Below are 19,337 nucleotides of genomic sequence, written 5' to 3'. Positions count from 1 at the left end.
AACTGTTCTCGCTTTATACTGTTTTTCCCCGAAAATACGACAGGGTCTTATTTTCTTTTGCCCCACGAAATATGGCCTTGGGCTTATTACAGGGAGGGCTTATTTTGGGGGGTTGCTGGGCGGCTGCTCCCTTGCGAGCAGACTCCCGAAGAGCCGGGCACAGCCTCAGGGGCAAAGCAGCCATGAGGTAACCATGCTCACGAGCAGCCGCCCGGCAAATCCCCTCTCCAGCCAGGCAGAGCACCATTCACTGACCTAGGGGGTATCACTAAGGCGCCAAGCCACATGGTGCTCTGCCCGCCCCCCAGATCCCGCAGCTTGGCACATTCGGGATACCCCCTAGGTCAGTGCATGGAGTTCTGCCTGGCTGGAGAGGGGGATTGCGTGAGCGCCTGTTCTGCCCCCAGCCTCACCAAGCCCTTGCGCAGCTCTCCCAGTGCGCCGCCGCCGCCACACTCTGAGCATAACTTCCAAACTCCAAAACTCAGGGCCAAGTCTTCCAGCATCAGCCGCTCTAGGAGTGCTCTCTATGGTGGGCCGGCTGCCAGACAAGAGAGTCTTCCGGATAGAGAGTCATCTGGACAGAGAGTCTTCCAGCAGCCAGCCCACCATAGAGACCCAAATGTGCCAAGCCGCGGGAACTGGGGGGCAGGCAGTGAATGGCGCTCTGCCCAGCTGGAGAGGGGATTTGCCAGGCAGCTGCTCATGAGCATGGTTACCTCATAGCTGCTTCGCCCCTGAGGCTGTGCCCAGCTCTTCGGGAATCCGCTCGCAAGGGAGCAGCCACCCGGCAACTCCCCCCTGATCAGGAAGAACACCACTCCCCAACCTAGCAGTATCCTGAAGGTGTCAAACAACGTGCGCGCCTTCCCTCCCTCCCGGCTCCCACGGCTTGGCACCTTCAGGATACCGCTAGGTCGGTGAGCGGTGCTCTGCCTGGTTGAAGGCGAGGGGTTGTCCAGGGGGGTTATTTTCGGGGGTGGGCTTATATTTTTGCCCACGCAAAAAATGTGGTAAGGCGTTAGTTTCGGGACAGGTCGTATTTTCGGGGAAACACGGTAATGACAGGATCATGCTTATGATGTTGAAAGTGATGCGTACTAAAGCAACATTTAGTCTACGGTATATTTGATAGTTTGGTTTTTCCAATTTACAGGTTAGCTCAGCCACTGCAGCCAAGGAGCTGTCTGTATCGGACACTGATATCTCGGAGATATCTTGGACTGACAATGGAACTTTTAATTTATCTGAGGGAAACACTCCACAGACAGACACATCTGATGGTATGTCCTACTATGTTGAATTCTTCCGGATTTTACCAAGTTGTTAATTGCAGATTATTTTTAGCTATCTAAGGCAGGGGTGTCAAACTCATGTTGTTAAGGCAGCGTCACATAACGTATCAGGACTCTTTTTCCCTTCGCTAAACCGGGCGTGGGCGTGGACAATGCGTGCTGTGCAGGCTGGGAGTTTGACAGCCCTGATCTAAAGTAAAAGAATTCTACCATGATTCTCTAATACATGCTTAACATTCATTCCTTGTAATCTAGATGTTAACGTCTAAATTTGAAAAAGGTATTCATGCAAACTCATTTAGACTAAACAATAATAGAAATACACACACATAAGCCTACTGAGAATGTAGACTAGCACAAAGACTAGCAAATCTGAATAGTTATATATCCATTATATTTGTATATAACCACTCATCTCAAACCAACGAGTGGGTGGCGAACAATCATAAAAAACTGTTAAGCAGAATAGAAACAAGAAATTAAATACCTTTACCAACAAACAAATATTATAATCCATCAATGTCAACATAACCAGCAAATGGAACTCTTCACTCACCTGGAAACCGAGGCCCAGGTACATAAGCCAGGTCTGCGAGGTTTTCCCAAAGGCCAAAAATTTCAAGGCCTCCTAATCTCCAGAAGGAGAATATTCCAGAAGGCATGTCTCCTTATCACCGCCAGCCAGCATTCCTTGGCCAAGCATGCCCATCCTGCAAGATGGGATTAGATGGGTGGAAACAACCTCAACTCAGTCCTATGCCATGAGGGACTTTAAAGATGACTATCAGCACCTTGAATGGCACCCAGAAACACATCGCAGCCCATAGAGCAATGTGTGCTTAAAAGCCCGCACCATTTACAAACCATGCAGCTATCTTCTGTACTAGCTGAAGCTTTTGAATGCTTTTCAAGGACATCCCCCTGTAGAGTATGTTACAGTATTCTAAATGAGAATGTTGGTTGAAATATATATTTATATACTGCAGCCTGTGTTTGGACAGATAGATGTCCTATCCACTTAATTGACAATTTGATTCACTTTGGATCAAGCCTTTTTTTCTTTTTTGAGAAAATTTTTTATTGTTTTAGTTTAAAAAAAATAAGAAAAAAATCATCTTTCGTTACATCTTGTTGAAAGCGTATCGATTGGTTACAAATATATTCCGTGCGTTTCTTCCACAGTCCTTGCATATTACTTCATTCAAATCATGTTGTACATTTTAAGTCAAGAAAGAAAAATTGTGTATTTTACTATCCCTGTACCATAATTCTCATTTGGTTACCATTGTTTAAACATGTTTTTATCTAGAATCATTTATATTAGAAGACACAACCACCTACTGGCGTTTATTTGCAATTTCAATACATCTCCAATACCATTGCACCAGTGGTGGGTTTCAAAAATTTTTGCAACCTCTTCTGTAGGTGTGGCCTGCTTTCTGGGTCCACTGGTGGAACCTCTTCTAACCGGTTCGGTAGATTTGACGAACCGGCTCTACCGAACTGGTGCGAACTGGTAGGAACCCACCTCTGCATTGCACCTTTATGACATGTTCTAAAATTAATTCGGTTAAGTAAGATATCTAAGCATTCCCACCCCCCCGTAACACACCTGTATGTATCATTAAATATAGTGTGACCCGACAAATGCACGCACGACAAAAACGCGCCAACGAAACCCCAGTGCAAAAACCGCGATGTCATCAATGCGACAACAGGGTGCCAACAGAAGCGTGATTTAAGTTAAGGTAAGGGTTAGGTTCAGGGTTAGGTTTAGGATTAGGTTTAGGGTTAGGTTCAGGGTTAGGTTTAGGGTTAGGTTTAGAGCACGCTTCTGTCGGCGCGCTATTGTCGGCGGGCTTCTGTGCTCATTCGGCAGCGCGATTTAGAACTCACGTTTTTGTCGCCGCGGTTTCATCGGGCGCGCTTTTGTCGGGGAACCTAAATATTGTCCATTAACATTTCATTGTTATTATTGTAGTTAACTAAAGGTTATTTACTGATTATCTCACCTCTCCTCTCCAGGCCCACACAATATTATAACTTTATAACCGTCTTTAAACAATGATTTATTAATAAGATTTATAGGACTTTTCCGTCAATCCCAAATTAGTTAATTTACATGCTAAGAAAATAAACATTCGACATCTAAGACAATCTAAGAGATATTAACATTTCTACTTGACAATCACCCAGAATGTACATTAGGATTTCTATGGCCTGGTGGATCAAGCCTACGGGACCGCCTCCTGCCACATACCTCCCAACGACCTATAAGATCTCACAGATTGGGCCTCCTTTGGGTACCGTCGACCGGGCAATGCCGGTTGGCGACTACTCGGGGGAGGTCTTTCTCTGTAGCCGCTCCGGCCTTGTGGAATGATCTCCCCGCAGAGATCCGGACCCTTCCCACTCTCGTGGCCTTCCGTAAGGCCACTAAAACCTGGCTGTTCCGGCAGGTCTGGGGCTGTTGACCCCAAAATATGTTCCAGCCCCACTTGGAATGGAGTGCATGGTGTGTTTCTAAATCTATCTCTTCTTTTTTCTATTCTTTTTTATTTATTTGTATTGTTAGCCGCCCGGAGTCCTACGGGATTGGGCGGCATACAAATGCTATTAAACTTTTGAAACTTTTGTATACGAGTATGAGACCTCAGAATGAAAGAATGAATGTTGTTGAATGTTGAATGTTTATTTTATTTATATGCCGCCCTTTTCCCCCGAAGGGGACTCAGGGCAGCTCACAACTCAACTAAGGGAGGGGGATACAGACAAAAAATTAAAACAACGCGCAACAATACATAATTTGAAACACACCACAGTCATACCATTCGAGAAGGGGGGTAGAAGCTTTTTAGCCCCAGGCCTGTCGGAATAGCCAGGTTTTAAGGGCTTTGCGGAAGGTCTGGAGGGTGGTGAGGGTTCGAATCTCCACGGGGAAAGGCATGTTAAAGGTGCAATTGTGTGGATTTATTTATAACAATATGTCTTGTTCGCCTTTCAGTGGATTTCGATCGGCCAAGCGATCACGAGGAAGCTTTCGCAAAGGATCTGGCAGAATTCCCATCTGTGGAAAACGGTACCGAGACAAACGATGATGATTCGAGCATTGGTTTACCAGTGCGGCATAAAAGAAAAAAAGCTCACCCACCAAGCTCATTGGACCAGTATTACAAGCAGGATAAGGAAGGGCTCTCTGCAGCAGGCCTTCCCTTGTCTTTGGTCAATGACCAGGCCTTCAGCTTGGTGACAGCAATTGCCGGCGATGTCGTGACATCGGTGGTATCAGCAGCCGTCAGGGAACAGTTGCAATCTGTGCCGGAAATCCCAAGCGAAGAGGCAGAGGCAGAAGAAGGAGATGATTTTGAACTGCTCGATCAGTCGGAGCTCGAACACATGGAGAGTGAACTACCAATGCCTACCAAAAGCCCAAAGGCAGAGCCACAGGAAAAAAAGAAGTCTTCGGGCTTCCTCTCAAATCTGCTCGGTGGGCATTAACGCGGAAAGGGAAGCTGCTTAATATAGTATATTGATATAAAAACAAGACAATGTGAAACGCAAGGGAGAGGAATTGACGAGCTGTTAAGCTTTACCTATTAATTCTAGATGTGCTGTAACATTCTTCATGCAGAGTGAACTAACGTGTTCTTAGATCAGTTGATGCTGGTTAGCTTTGTTTTCTGATAGTTGATGCCATAGAAATGAAATCACGATATTTTCATTCACAGCAATTTAAGAGGCTTCTTATACAAATGTAGCTCAGTTTTGGCTATCTCCAAATCTTTGTCACTTTCAGCCTGTTACCCCCACCCCCACCCCCAAGCATTTTGGCATCAATATTTCAGGGAGAGAAAATATCTGCAAAATTCAAAAAGCCATTGTACCCTAACTTAACAAGGCTTCGAACACTTTTGCTGCCATCATCTTTAACACACCAAGTCACACATTCTCTAATTGAATAGTAATTTTTTTTATATTACCTGTCTGAATCTCAGGTATTCATATGGGTTAGCTAGAGAAGCAAATGTCTTTTCAAACTGTATTCTTAAGAGGCCTTGGAGTTGGGCAAAATATCCATATCCTATATACTGTAACACACTTTGTACAACTACTTGTAGCATATGTATCTGCTGTGTGGAATTGAATTTAGGTTGAGTAGGAACTGATTAGGAAAAAAAATTCAAATCTGAAATTAAGTTGGCAATTTTTTTTTTAATTTTCAGTTCCATTAGTTTAAAGTGGTTTAACCTTATATATTTAAAATATAAAATCATACAGATCTGATTGATTTATTTCTGGAAGACTAGTGTTATGTAAGAAATAAAATATTCCTGGCATATAAAATGCTGCTAATTTTAGCACATTGAACATCCTGTGGTCTACTTTGAGAAGAAACTTGGTGAATCTTCTATTAAGCATTATGTTTTACCTTTAAAATTGCGTGACCCGTCAAAACCGCGCTCGACAAAACCGCGCTCAACGAAAGCGCGTACCTGACATCAGCAGCGCGACGAAAAAAATTAAAAAATAAATAAAATTAAAATTAAATTAAAGCAAGCCGATTCACATAAAGGTAAGGGTTAGGGCTAGGGTTAGGTTAAGGGTTAGGGTTAGGTTTAGGGTTACGTTAAGCGTTAGGGTTAGGTTTAGCATTAGGTTAAGGGTTACCGTTGGGTTTAGCGTTAGGTTAAGGGTTAGGTTTTGGGTGAGGTTAAGGGTTAGAGTTAGGTTTAGGGTTAGGTTTGGGGGGTTAGGGTAAGGTTTTTGCTTTAATTTTAAATTTACCGCTCACAGCACGATGTTTTCATCGCGCTGTGATGACGTCACGTACGCGCTTTTGTCGAGCGCGCAATTGTCTACCGCGGTTTTGTGGTGGAACCTAAAATTGAGGGTAACAGGAGTGCCTTATCAAGGTGAACTAAACTTTTTTAAAAAATAGCTTTAACATGCTTTGACTGGAATGTTAAAAGAAGCCAGCAGATTGAGGGACCATATTAACTGCTTTGATTTAATCTCCAACTTGTAGAGATTTTACTGACATTCTAATCAATATATATAGTAATGGAGTGACCTTAGGAAGTAAAGGTGCAGTTTAAAGAGAAATTTATTTTCTTCCCACTAGGTTTATTAGGTAACTTGCAAAGTAAACGTGGCTTTGCAGCATGCAGATCTGAGAAAAACATCGTTACTTCAATTCCAAGCCTCCTCTCTCATCCTACCTTCTGTAAATATTGAGTAAAGTCCATATACTCAAAGCTACACTAACCCAGGGCCATTTCTAACTCTAAAGCAGATTGTTCACTGATTTCTGTACATCTTTACCAAATGTTACCGTGCTTCAAATGTGGAAGCGTAGAGAAATACTGGGTTGAGATCCCCAGAGTGAAAACAAAACCTAGGCATCTAAAGTACTACAGGTAGTCCTTGCTTAAGGACTACCCTGTTTAATGACCATGTTGCTCAATGATAAGAGTTGCCAGTCTTAATTCTGGTTCTTAAGCAAGAACTTAACTGTACAGGTAGTCCTCAAACGGAGCCCAAAATTTTCATTGATAAGCAAGGCAGTTGTTGAGTTGTGCCCCATTTTCAACCTTTTTTGCCACAGTTGTTAAGCGAATCTCTCCTGCTGTTAATAGAGCCGAGGTGGCGCAGTGGTTAGGGTGCAGTACTGCAGGCCACTTCAGCTGACTGTTATCTGCAGTTCAGCGGTTCAAATCTCACCGGCTCAAGGTTGACTCAGCCTTCCATCCTTCCGAGGTGGGTGAAATGAGGACCCAGACTGTGGGGGCGATATGCTGACTCTGTAAACCGCTTAGAGAGGGCTGAAAGCCCTATGAAGCGGTATATAAGTCTAACTGCTATTACTATAAGTGAATCGTGGTGATGAAGCTAATCTGGCTTCCCCCATTGCTAGTCAGAAAACCACTGGGAAGGTTACAAATGGTGATCACATGACCATGGGGCAGTGCAACTGTAAGAGATACATGCCAGTTGCCAAGCGCCCAAAATTTTGATCACATGACCATATGAAAACGGGTCATGAGTCACTTTTTTCAGTGCTCACTTCAAACGGTCGTCCAATGGATGGTTGTAAGTCGAGGACTTGTAACTGGTTGTATAACATCTGTTCTGCTTTTTATTATTAAAATGTTCCTTTCACTTTTTTTCAACCTAGAGTAACATAGGAGAAAGTGGTTTTAGACTCGGCAAAAGAAGGGTGTCATCACATAACTGTTACTCCAAAGTAAATACGGTGCAATACAGACTTAGATGGGGTGCGATAGGAAGCAATCCTCTTAAGGTAGCCACATCCCCCAGAAGTTTCAATACATTTGGCGTTTCTATGTCATCTCTGCGTGCATCCATAGCTACTTTGTTCTACTGACAATCCCAATGGACATTCAGGCAACCTTGGAAAACCTTCCATGCAGTTGTGTGAAGCCTTTCGTGTATAGTTGCCTCAAAAGTTTTGGGGATGGTTTGTTCAAATCGATGTGTTTTGCAGCGTCCTTTTCAAATTCTTTGCAAAGTCCTAAAAGTAAAATCCTCTTAAGACTTTCTTAAGTGAAGCACCTGGTTTCAGCAAAATCAGTGTTCCTGTAGCTTGGTTCTGACAATACCAAGTTCTGACAGTTCTTGCCAATCAAATGTATTAGATGTTTGCATAATTCTAGCTTTGATACTGCTGGGCAGTTTCACCATTTGAAATACAAATTAGAAGGCTCTACCATTGTGTAGAACGTAAACTCATTAAATTGTGTTTTCTTTTGTAATGAAGTTAATGGATCTTACCATTAAATGGATATAGGAATAAGTGGGATTTATGTCTAAGGAAACATGCTGCAGATTGTAATTCTAAAGAGCAGGCACATGGCTGTTGTAAGTTAAACTACTAAGAGAATCTTCTCAGTACTACCCATTATGTTGTGAACTGTAACTGTGTGCACTTTATTATTTTCTTTAAATAAATATTTCAGGGATTTTCAAATGTCAGATACAGAGGTACTCTTTTAGAAGTTCCATCCTTGAAAACAACTGAAGGGGCTACTTTAAGAATTCTTGTAAGCAATTCTCTTTCTGGTTTTCAGGTAAACAGGTATAATCAAATATTTGACATATCTTTCTGGGCAACCTAAAACATTTATATAATTGCACTCATTTCTTTGTTGTTCGGAAATTTATATTGCAAAAATTATAATGAATTGGTACCTTTATGTCTTTGTGTTTATTTTTAATCATACAGGCTAAAAATCTATTTGTGACACACCCAAAGAGCTGAGTATGCTTAATTTTTTTCCCCTTAGTTTGTTATTGTTGTTGTCATTGCAAAATAAAATATTCTACCTACGAAGCCCCAAAATCAATTTAATAAATAGAAATGAATTAAAAAGTGACTTGCCTTTTGATATATTTGACAAATTTGAGCCTTCCATCAATCAGTGTGATTTGTGTCTCTTTTTTCCCCCGCTGGCTCTGCTTATGGTCAGCAAATCCACTAATTTACGATTTAGTAATCTTTCCATCATGCACATATACTGAATTATTGTTTATTATTGAAGAGAAGACTTAAAAATTGTTTCAGGTTGCACCCAACAGTTCAATATAAAGTCCTTAAGTTTTTCATATCTGTCATTGCAGGGGTAACGAATAACACACAATCACATTAGCTTCACTCTTGGGAATTAATGGAAACCACACCATATAGCCAATTCAAGAAAGGTTAATGGATAACACTTTAGAAAATGTAGAGAGATGATGGCTTCCAAACCTTTTAAAAGGTTAATGATGTTAACTCCATAAATATGGCAAATGTAAGCAAATTGTATTTACAGTATAGAACTATATTAGTATGCAAGCTTTGGGTAATATTTCTCTTTACCTTAAAAAAAATAGAGACTTCTCGGACAAGGAGTTTGCATCACAAAATGTACTCCTTCCACCCGCTTTTTAAAAATTCTTACTTGCAATATGCTTGACTTAGTAGGAAGCCGAGCCGAGGTGGCGCAGTGGTTAGGGTGCAGTACTGCAGGCCACTTCAGCTGACTGTTATCTGCAGTTCAGCGGTTCTAATCTCACCGGCTCAAGGTTGACTCAGCCTTCCATCCTTCCGAGGTGGGTGAAATGAGGACCCAGACTGTGGGGGCGATATGCTGACTCTGTAAACCGCTTAGAGAGGGCTGAAAGCCCTATGAAGCGGTATATAAGTCTAACTGCTATTGCTAAGAGCACTCTGAATATGCATCTACTTATGAGCATTGCATCATTATAAAGACATTTGAACATCATCTTCAGAGTAGCACCTTCACAGTTTCTTCCAAAGCCTGAAGCTTGTTTAACTCTTTCTGTAGTATATCCAATGGTATTCGGATTGTAATTAAGAATGGTATCTTAGATTTCACAACCAAATTGATCAACAACAAACGGTAAATTGCAAAGCACATTTTTTATGGAAATAATCTTCAAGTGAAATATTCTGGGTAAACAGGTTAAAATCCTCAACCTACTTTCTTGGTGGTTTAAATCACATTGAAACCAGTGTATGTGAATCAACAGAATGTTAAAACAGGCTGAATGTTAAAATGTTTTTAAGAAACAAATATAGGTTTGGGTTTATCTTCAACAAGTGGGAAATGGCGGTTTTCAAACGACACTTGCAGTATTCTGCTTGGATGTCCTTTCTTGACTTCTGGCCTATTTAACAGCTTATCCATCCTGAATTATTTTATGCCAATAGCAGGGGTGGGTTTCTCGCCCCGTTCCAACCGGTTCGGTTGGAACGGGGCCGGCGGCGTCCTCGTGCACGCGCGCGGTGCACGCATGCGTACTAGCGTCTGCGCGACGCTCTAGCTGCTCCTGGAGGATCGCGCAGGCGCTGCATGCGTTCTGCGCATGCGTGGAAGCGCAGAACTCGTCAAAACCGGGTAAGGACCGTGGGCAGGCGGGCGCGCCCTTCGCCGTTCCCGGAAGTTACTTACTTCCGGGTTCGCTGACCAACCGGTTCGCAGGGACCGCCGCGAACCGGTTGAAACCCACCCCTGCCCAATAGCCACGCAAAAGCACAATTACCCTATAGAGGGAGTGCTCCGCTTACAACAATTCATCTAGTGACTGTTAGAAGTTATGATGACACTGAAAAAGTGACTTATACACATTTTTCACATCACTACAGCAGCATCCCTATGGTCATGTGATCAAATGCTTGACAACAGATTCATATTTATGACGGTTACAGTGCCTTAGGGTCATGTGATCAGCTTCTGCGGTCTTCTGACAAGCATAGTCAATGGGGAAATCAGAGTCATTTAACCTTGTTGCTAATTTAACTGCAGTGATTCCCTTTACAACTGGGGCAAGAAAGGTGGAAAAATTGGGCAAAATTCACTTAACAACTGTTTCACTTAGCAACAGTTGGGCTCAATTTTGACCGTACATTGAAGATTCTGTAATACCTTCCAAATAATATACTGGTTTACGATTAATTATTGGCTATTCTATAATGTCTTGCCACATAGTTGTTGGGATGGATGGTTTCCATTTCTGGTCGTATACTGTAGCACTAGTAGTATAAGCCCAAAGAAATTCTACGTCAGCATACGTGGTTATAGAAATGCAACATATCTAAAACAAATCATAACAAAAGATGCCAGCACTCGCAATATCAGAATATGAAGCAGAAATTAATATCTGTGGCATTAAAATTACTAGCTCTGTCCTACATCTTCCAGCGTTCCCATCTGGCCAAAATGTGACACAAAATGCTGGACAATAAGATTTTAACTTGTGAAGGAGGAGGAGAAACGAAGGGCAGCAAAATACAACATTTGCACTGTTGATATCAGCCTAAATGTCAATGTCACCCATTTGGCTGGTTACTGACATTAAGAACAGGAATCTTCTATGGTTAATAGGCCAGCAAGAATATTTATGGAAATGCAGCTGACCATCAAGTGCACTGCCAGTTTTGGATACTTGATAGATGAGGGTTGTATAGCCAGATTTTCTTTTTTTAATATACTTTTTTATTTTCCATTTTCATAACATATAAATCACATGTATACTATTACATAGCCAGTATCCTATTGTATTAAGTGGTAATTACATCAATTCCTCTTTCCATCAACGCCCAGAAAGATAAAAACCCATTATTAGCTCTCCATACACCTCTTTCTTCTGCCTCTCTCCTACCTCCTTTTTTCCCCCCATCATCCTTTTCTACTCTACTTCCCCTTCCTTTCTCCTTCTCCTCTCTCTTCATTCCACTCCTCCTTATCCTCCTCATCTTCCCCCCTTACCCTCTCTCCTATCCCTCTCTTCCCATCTTTCTTCTCTCTTCTGTTTCCCACTCTTCCTCTCATTGGTGTATTTCAGCTTCTGAGCAAACTCCATTCTATGTTGATGGTATTTATGCTTCCATATCCAATATACTCAACATATCTTAATTTTAAAGAAAAAATAAGAGAAGACAGTATACATGTGCAATCATATTACTTTAAAATCTAACACCCCTCGTCAAGCCTAATATACATTTCCCCCCCAACACCCCCCCCAGCCTTCCCTCCCCCGACTTCCCAGAACCCATACACGGTATAAATCTTTAACAAAAACAGTCTAAAATATATTGGAAAAAAGAGTAGAAAATTGATAACATCTTTAAATTGAACTTAGCTCCTCCTTGTTAGGCTACAGCCAGATTTTCTTTCGAATTAACGCTCCACATCTTTCTTTCATTCTCTTTTTTCCCTTTCCCTTTTTTTTAAAAAAAAAGACAAAAATAACACTAATGTAAAGCAAGAAAAAGAAATGGAGAAAACAGGGGTGGGTTTCTCGCCCCGTTCCAACCGGTTCGGTTGGAACGAGGCTGGCGGCATCCTTGCGCATGCGTGCGGTGCGCGCGTGCACGCGCGCGGCACACACATGCATACTAGCGTCTGTGCGATGCTCCAGCTGCTCCTGGAGGATCGCACAGGCGCTGTATGCGTCCTGCGCATGCGTGGAAGCGCAGAATTCGGCAAAACCGGGTAAGGAGCGGGGGCGCGCGGGTGCGGGTGCGGGGCTTCGCCGTTCCCGGAAGTTACTTACTTCCGGGTTCGGCGACCAACCGGATCGCAGGGACCGCCGCGAACCGGTTGAAACCCAACCCTGGAAGAAAATAATCAAAGGGAAAGTTAAAGATGCAAGAAAGAGAAAATAAGGTGAAAAAAACATGGAGATGAAAAGGTGCCTTCTGATCTCTACACCAGCTATGAGTACAATTACAAATTTATCTCTTGCACTATATTTACAAAACAATCCTTGTTTCTATAATCTATTCTGTCTAATCACTGAAACTATAAATCATAACTTCATTTCCGTTTTATACGAAAAGTTTGTAAGAAGTTTCCAGCCAGCCATAAATGTCACGTTTCATTTTATTAGTGTTGCCCAGGGAGCAAACCAGAAATTTTCTTTTTGAGTAAGATGCTGGTCAACGAAATTGCAATCACAATTTTCTCACCATTCAAATTTGATTTGACTGAAGTGCGCAACACTTTTCAGTTTCTAAGAAAAATGTAATTCAGAGCACAGGTGAGCCTGTATATTAGCATCTGTTGAAAAGCCTTAAAATAACTGCATGGAAAGGGGGGGGGGGTTCTCATCATCATCATTATCTTCAGTCACTCTTTGATCTTAAAAACAAGGGAACAATGTCAATCTGTGATCCTTTTTGTTGGGAGTATACTCCTAGTGTTGGGTAGGCAATATATATCTTTATAGAACAACAAATGGTCGTTGTTGCTTTAAATGAGTGGATGTACTTATCAGGTGTAATTAACTTTAAGGAGTCAAGAGAGCTCACTCTTTCTGCCTGTCCTATGCTTGGTGACTTGATGACTGGAATGTGAACTGCGACTGTAAGCAATTGTTTGTTCTTTGAATTGTGTTTGGACTAATATCTACTATCTCTGCGTGACCCGTCAAAAGGGCGAACGACAAAACCGCGCCCGACTAAACCGCGTCGCTGACATCATTAACACGGCGACAACAGCCAGCGGCGGAGAAAGAAGGGCGCTTTAAATAGCGCTTTGAAAGCAAGCCGATTCAACTTAAGGTAAGGGTTAGGGTTAGGTTTAGGGTTAGTTTTAGGGTTAGGTTAAGGGTTAGGGTTAGGTTAAGGGTTTGGGTTAGGTTAAGGGTTAGGTTAAGGGTTAGGGTTAGGGTTAGGGTTAGGTTCAGGGTTAGGTTTAGGGTTAGGTTTAGGATTAGGTTTAGGGTTAAGTTTAGGGTTAGGGGTTAAGTTTAAGTTTAGGGTTTACAGCGTGCTTCTGTCTCCGCGCTGTTGTCGCCCTGTTGATGATGTCAGCGACGCGGTTTAGTCGGGCGCGGTTTTTTTCGTTCGCCCTTTTGTCTGTGAACCTATCACTGCTTGTGAAGCAATTATCAGTAGTAAAGCTACTTGTTTTTTACTAGCAATGTCTGAAACTCTATTCGTGTGTTTCTACTAGCAACATTCTTTCTCTCTAGCTGTACATTCCGCTGCACTACATTCTGTCTCCCAACAGAAATACCCCTAACACTTTTCTGTGTCTCTTTCACTCTCTCGGAGCGCTTAACCTCCGATCTATTTGTTGATTTTCTTCCAAATTCCCCCCAAGCCACGAGGGAAATACGCAGAGAGGGGCACTGTTCAGAGGAGGAATTGGGGGTGTTGCCTTGGTGGTGGGGGAGAAAACTCACTTCTTCCCCTCTCCTTCTTGTTCCTCTATTTTGCAGTTCAGGGGCAGAAAGGAGCTAGGGCAGCCTCAAGAACTGCACTGGTTCCAATTCTGCCAGCCATGGAGCTTGGCAGGAGGATACCAAGAGGAAAAATGAAGGGCAGATGTTGAGAAGTGAGCCTGGTTTTGGGGGCCGGGGGGGGGGGAATGCAGGGCCTGCAGCAGGTTGTTGGAAGGACTATGGGGTAATTTTCTTTGGGACAGGGAGAAAGTCAGAATAAGGCTTCTGCCTTGGATAGAAATTGCAAACAATGATTTTTTTTTTGGGGGGGGGAAGGTTTAGAAATTTAAATAATTCTTATTTTGAATATGTTATAAAGGTATAATGTTATTGGATATATGAAAGTAGATAACAAAAAAAGTAGCTAAGTTTTATAATCAGTAAGTAGTAATTTAGTAACTTATAGATGGTTATGTTAAAAAAATAATTGATAAGGACAATAAGGTATACATATATGTTGGTTTGATGAGAAGAAAATAGATATAACAGTATAGGATTTTTGTTAACCAATATTAATTGTAACAATGGAATGATAAGGATAAGGGATACAGTTAATGATACATACATGTACCGTCATAACAAAAGGAACATGGACACAAATTGTAAACAGTAGTTTGAGGGGAGAAAAGGGCTTAGATATTTTGTCAACTAATTTTTGTTGAGAATATGTTATAAAGGTTTAAGGCTATTGGTTGACTCTGTAATAATTAATGAAATGCCATTAGGGGGTTGTGTTTTTTAACTATGGATTATTCTAGGCAAAAGGACATTAAAACAATTTCAGTTAAATGAGAACTATGATATGTTGAAAGTAAGACTCATCAAGAACTTTGATATTCAATATGAATTTAAGTAATGACCAAAGCTAATTGTAACCAATTGACACACTTTCTACAAGATGTAATGTAAGATGATGATTTTTGTGTGTGTTGTTTGTTTAGTAAAAATAAAAATAGTCCTTCGGGATTGGGCGGCATATAAATTTTATAAATAATAATAATAATAATAATAATAATAATAATAATAATAATAACTCCGCTATTGCCGGTCCCAAGCCCGGATGAGAAAGGAGGAAGGTTGGGATCAGGTTGGCATCTGGTCCCGTAAAAAACCCCCCGCCAACCCATACAATATGGTGAAAAAAACAAATAAGAATTCCATACCGCATCGGTCGTCGCGCGGGTTAACAAGGGCCGCGGCGGATGTTGGGGTCCCTGGACATCCGTCGACAAGTGGGCTACAAGTGGACCAGCCAACAAAACGACAAAAATATAGTGCAGATGAAAACCGTGCCATAATGGCCTGTTACTACAACTCAGAGCCAGAAAAAAGAGGCTATTTAAAGCGAATGTATGAATTATGGAAACAACAATATCCAGATTCAAATGTTAGTGAACAACGACTAGCAGATCAAAGGCGATTTATTATACGGAATAAAGTGTTTAGTGAAGTTGAACATGAGGAAATTCAGGCAAATTGCAAAACCCAAAAAACAATATCACAAGCGGAAATAACTGATATTCAAGACACAACTAAAGACATTATAGTAGAACTCCCAGAAGAAGCTCTTGGGGAGGAAATAACACCACCACCACTAGAACCAGTTATCACTGAACCAACTGATGAACTAACTCAAAAACAAAAAGAATTGAAGGATAAGATCATGGAGCATTTTCTGCTTAATGAGGAAAGGCAACGTTTACCAACACTAAAAACTGTGCCTAAGAAAATTTTGGCCCCTATCATGAAAATGGTTAATGCAGTGTTTTCAACAATTGAACCGGGATCCATCTTGGAAACAAACCAGTTAATGTACAGCGCAGCTGTAATAGTCACTAATGAACTAGGCATTAAAATTAAAGTACCTAGTCATACAACAGAAAAAGCATCAAAGCCAAAGTGGAAAATCCGTTTAGAACAAAAAATAAAAAAATTAAGGGCAGATGCTAGTAACTTAAAGAACATGCATGAGCAACGGCTTAAAAACAACAAAATCATAGATCGGCTAATCAGGAGATATAGATTGGATACAAGAAACATCAATGAAGCTGTAGAGATTGTAAAACAGCAGATAACAGCAACAGCTAGAAAAATTGAAAGATATGAGGCACGAATCATCCAATATAAACAAAATCAGCAATTTCGATCAGATCAACGGCGTTTTTATCAAAGTCTTAATGTAAATGGTGACACCAAAAGTGAAAAACCAGAAAAACAGGCCACAGTTGAATTCTGGAAAGAATTGTGGGAAAATGCAAAGGACTACAACAAGGAAGCAAAGTGGATACATGACTTTGAGAAAAGCATTGGCAACAAACAAATGCAAGTATTAGAAATAACAACTGAGATGGTCAAAAATCGAGTTAAAAAGGTAAAGAATTGGACATCACCTGGAAGTGACCAATTACATGGTTTCTGGCTCAAATATCTGACCAGTTTACATGCAATATTGGCCAGGCAACTGAATGAAATTTTACAAAAGGGCCAAATTGATGAATGGTTGACAACTGGAAAAACATACTTGATTCAGAAAGATCCAACTAAAGGAACAACACCAGAAAACTATAGACCAATAACATGCTTGCCAACAACCTTCAAATTACTCACAGGCATTATTGCAGATAACATGATGGATTATTTGGAAACAAACAACATCTTGCCAGTAGAGCAAAAAGGCAACAAAAGAAGGAGCAGGGGCACAAAAGATCAGCTTCTAATTGATAAAATGATATTAGAAAATTGTAAGAACAGAAAAAACGAACTTGAATATGGTCTGGATTGATTACAAAAAGGCATTTGACTCACTGCCACATAGTTGGATCATAAAATGCTTAGAAACAACTGGCATTAGCAAAAATATTACATCCTTTACTGAAAAGGCAATGAAACAATGGAGAACTGAGTTGGCAGTAGGGAATGAGAGCTACGGAATGGTTAATATCAAGCGAGGAATTTTCCAGGGTGATTCACTTTCACCTCTTCTCTTCATCATCGCAATGATCCCACTATCAGTAATCTTAAAAAAAATGAAATTAGGCTACCAAACAGCCAAAAAAGCTGAAAAAATTTCGCATTTACTATATATGGATGATTTGAAACTCTATGGAAAGTCAGAAATAGAAATCCAATCATTGACAAATACAGTCCGAGTATTCAGCACCGATATTTCAATGCAGTTTGGCATGGAAAAATGCGCCACTGTATCCATAAAAAGGGGCAAAATCACTGCATCTGAGGGAATTGAAATGCCCAATGGCCAACTAATTAAATGCAAAGAAAATGAAGCCTACAAATACTTAGGCATTCTGCAGTTGGATAACATCAAGCATGGAGAAGTAAAAACTATTGTCAGACGAGAGTACACCAACAGAGTTAGGAAAATTTTGAAATCTAAATTGAATGGTGGAAATACAATCAAGGCCATAAATACCTGGGCAATACCAGTTATAAGATACACAGCTGGCATAGTTAACTGGACACAAACTGATTTGGACCTTTTGGACCGAAAAACCAGGAAACTAATGACAATGCACTACAGTTTACATCCACGTGGTGATACTGATAGACTATATCTGCCCCGAAAATCAGGTGGCAGAGGATTATTACAAGTGAAGCAAACAGTTGAAGAAGAAAAACATGCACTGGCTGATTATTTAAAAGAAAGTCAAGAACATCTATTAATCGAAGTAAAGAGCAAAAATCTACTGAAGGCCCAACAGACAAAACAAGAATACAGAAAAGATGTGATAAAATCAAGAATGGAGAGTTGGCAGAACAAAGCACTGCATGGTCAATTTCTGGAAAAAATAAAAGATAAAGTGGACAGGGAACAAACTTGGTTATGGTTAAAAACAGGTACATTAAAGAAAGAAACAGAGTCACTAATCCTGGCTGCGCAAGAACAAGCTATCCGCACAAATGCCATTAAGGCCAAAATCGAAAAATCCTCTGATGATGCCAAATGCAGACTTTGCAAAGAAGCTGATGAAACTGTTGATCACATACTCAGCTGCTGTAAAAAAATCGCGCAGACTGATTATAAATTGCGGCACAATTCAGTAGCACAAATGATCCATTGGAATTTGTGCAAAAATTATAATATCAAAACAGCAACAAACTGGTGGGAACATCAGCCTGAAAAAGTCACCGAAAATCAGATGGTCAAGATCTTGTGGGATTTCCGTATACAAACCGACAAAATACTGGCGCATAATACACCAGACATCACACTGGTTGAGAAAAACAAGGTTACAATCATAGATATTGCAATACCAGGTGATAGCAGGGTCGCCGAGAAGGAACATGAAAAAATCGCAAGATACCAGGACTTAAAAATCGAAATTCAACGACTATGGCACAAACCAGCAGTGGTAATTCCAGTGATAATTGGCACACTGGGTGCTATTCCAAAAGCACTGGAATTACATTTAAAACAGTTAAAAATTGACAAAATCACCATCAGTCAAATGCAAAAAGCCGCACTGTTTGGATCGGCACGCATATTACGAAAATACGTTACGACGTCCTAGGCCCCTGGGTGGGGCCCGACTAGTAACCAATGCCAAATCCGGCGAAACAACTGGCCGCTGTGATACAATTGTACAATAATAATAATAATAATAATAATAATAATAAATGTTTTTTTAAAAAAGAATAAGGCTTCTGCTCTTGGAACGGGACAACTTCCAAGGGCCAACTCTCCAACGGGACAATTTAACCATGCAACTTAATTATTAAAAATAAATAAACAATATTTTAATTTTTGTCGTTCTTATTTGCATCCTTTAAATCAGTGGTCTCCAACCTTGGCAACTTTTAAGACCTGTGGACTTCAACTCCCAGAGTTCCGCAACTTTTAAGACCTGTGGACTTCAACTCCCAGAGTTCCTCAGCCAGCAAAGCCAGCTTTGCTGGGTGAGGAACTCTGGGAGTTGAAGTCCACAGGTCTTAAAAGTTGCCAAGGTTGGAGACCACTGCTTTAAATAAATAATTATATTCCACCATTTCTTTGATTATTAGTGTATCCCTTGTCCTACAGCGAATTATCCCACGGTAGGCTTGTCCCGCTGCGAGGTGACCGTGGCGAATCGTCACTCCCAAGATTCAAAGCCCCCTCTGAGCCTTATAACTCTATGAGCCTTAACTACGCACGCGCAAACGGCTTCTTTAAAGCCTCCGTTCGTCCCGAGGCCAAAAAAAAAAAAAAAAACAAGCGACCGCCAACCCTAACAAATGCAGCCGGGCTGGTCCTCCACGCCTGCAGGGGGAGCAAATGCGGAAGCGAGTCCT

At 41.1% G+C, this 19,337-nt stretch overlaps 1 protein-coding gene across 2 annotated transcripts in view; it reads left to right on the top strand.

The window, feature by feature from the left end:
• The window catches only part of RETREG1 (reticulophagy regulator 1), a 57,766-nt gene extending 52,000 nt beyond the window's left edge, over positions 1–5,766 (top strand). For both annotated transcript variants that reach the window (XM_032219717.1, XM_032219718.1), the window contains 2 exons: positions 1,157–1,283; positions 4,300–5,766. In XM_032219717.1, the coding sequence (XP_032075608.1) occupies positions 1,157–1,283; positions 4,300–4,793 (621 nt within the window). In that variant the 3' untranslated portion in view covers positions 4,794–5,766. The remainder of the gene's footprint in view (positions 1–1,156; positions 1,284–4,299) is intronic.
• The last annotated feature ends 13,571 nt before the right edge of the window (positions 5,767–19,337 follow it).

The sequence above is a fragment of the Thamnophis elegans genome, chromosome 6, assembly GCF_009769535.1.
Source record: "Thamnophis elegans isolate rThaEle1 chromosome 6, rThaEle1.pri, whole genome shotgun sequence".
In the NCBI taxonomy this organism is placed as follows: Eukaryota; Metazoa; Chordata; class Lepidosauria; order Squamata; family Colubridae; genus Thamnophis; species Thamnophis elegans.
The sequence above is the reverse complement of the archived record's forward strand: the minus strand, read 5'-3'. Positions and strand labels throughout refer to the sequence as shown.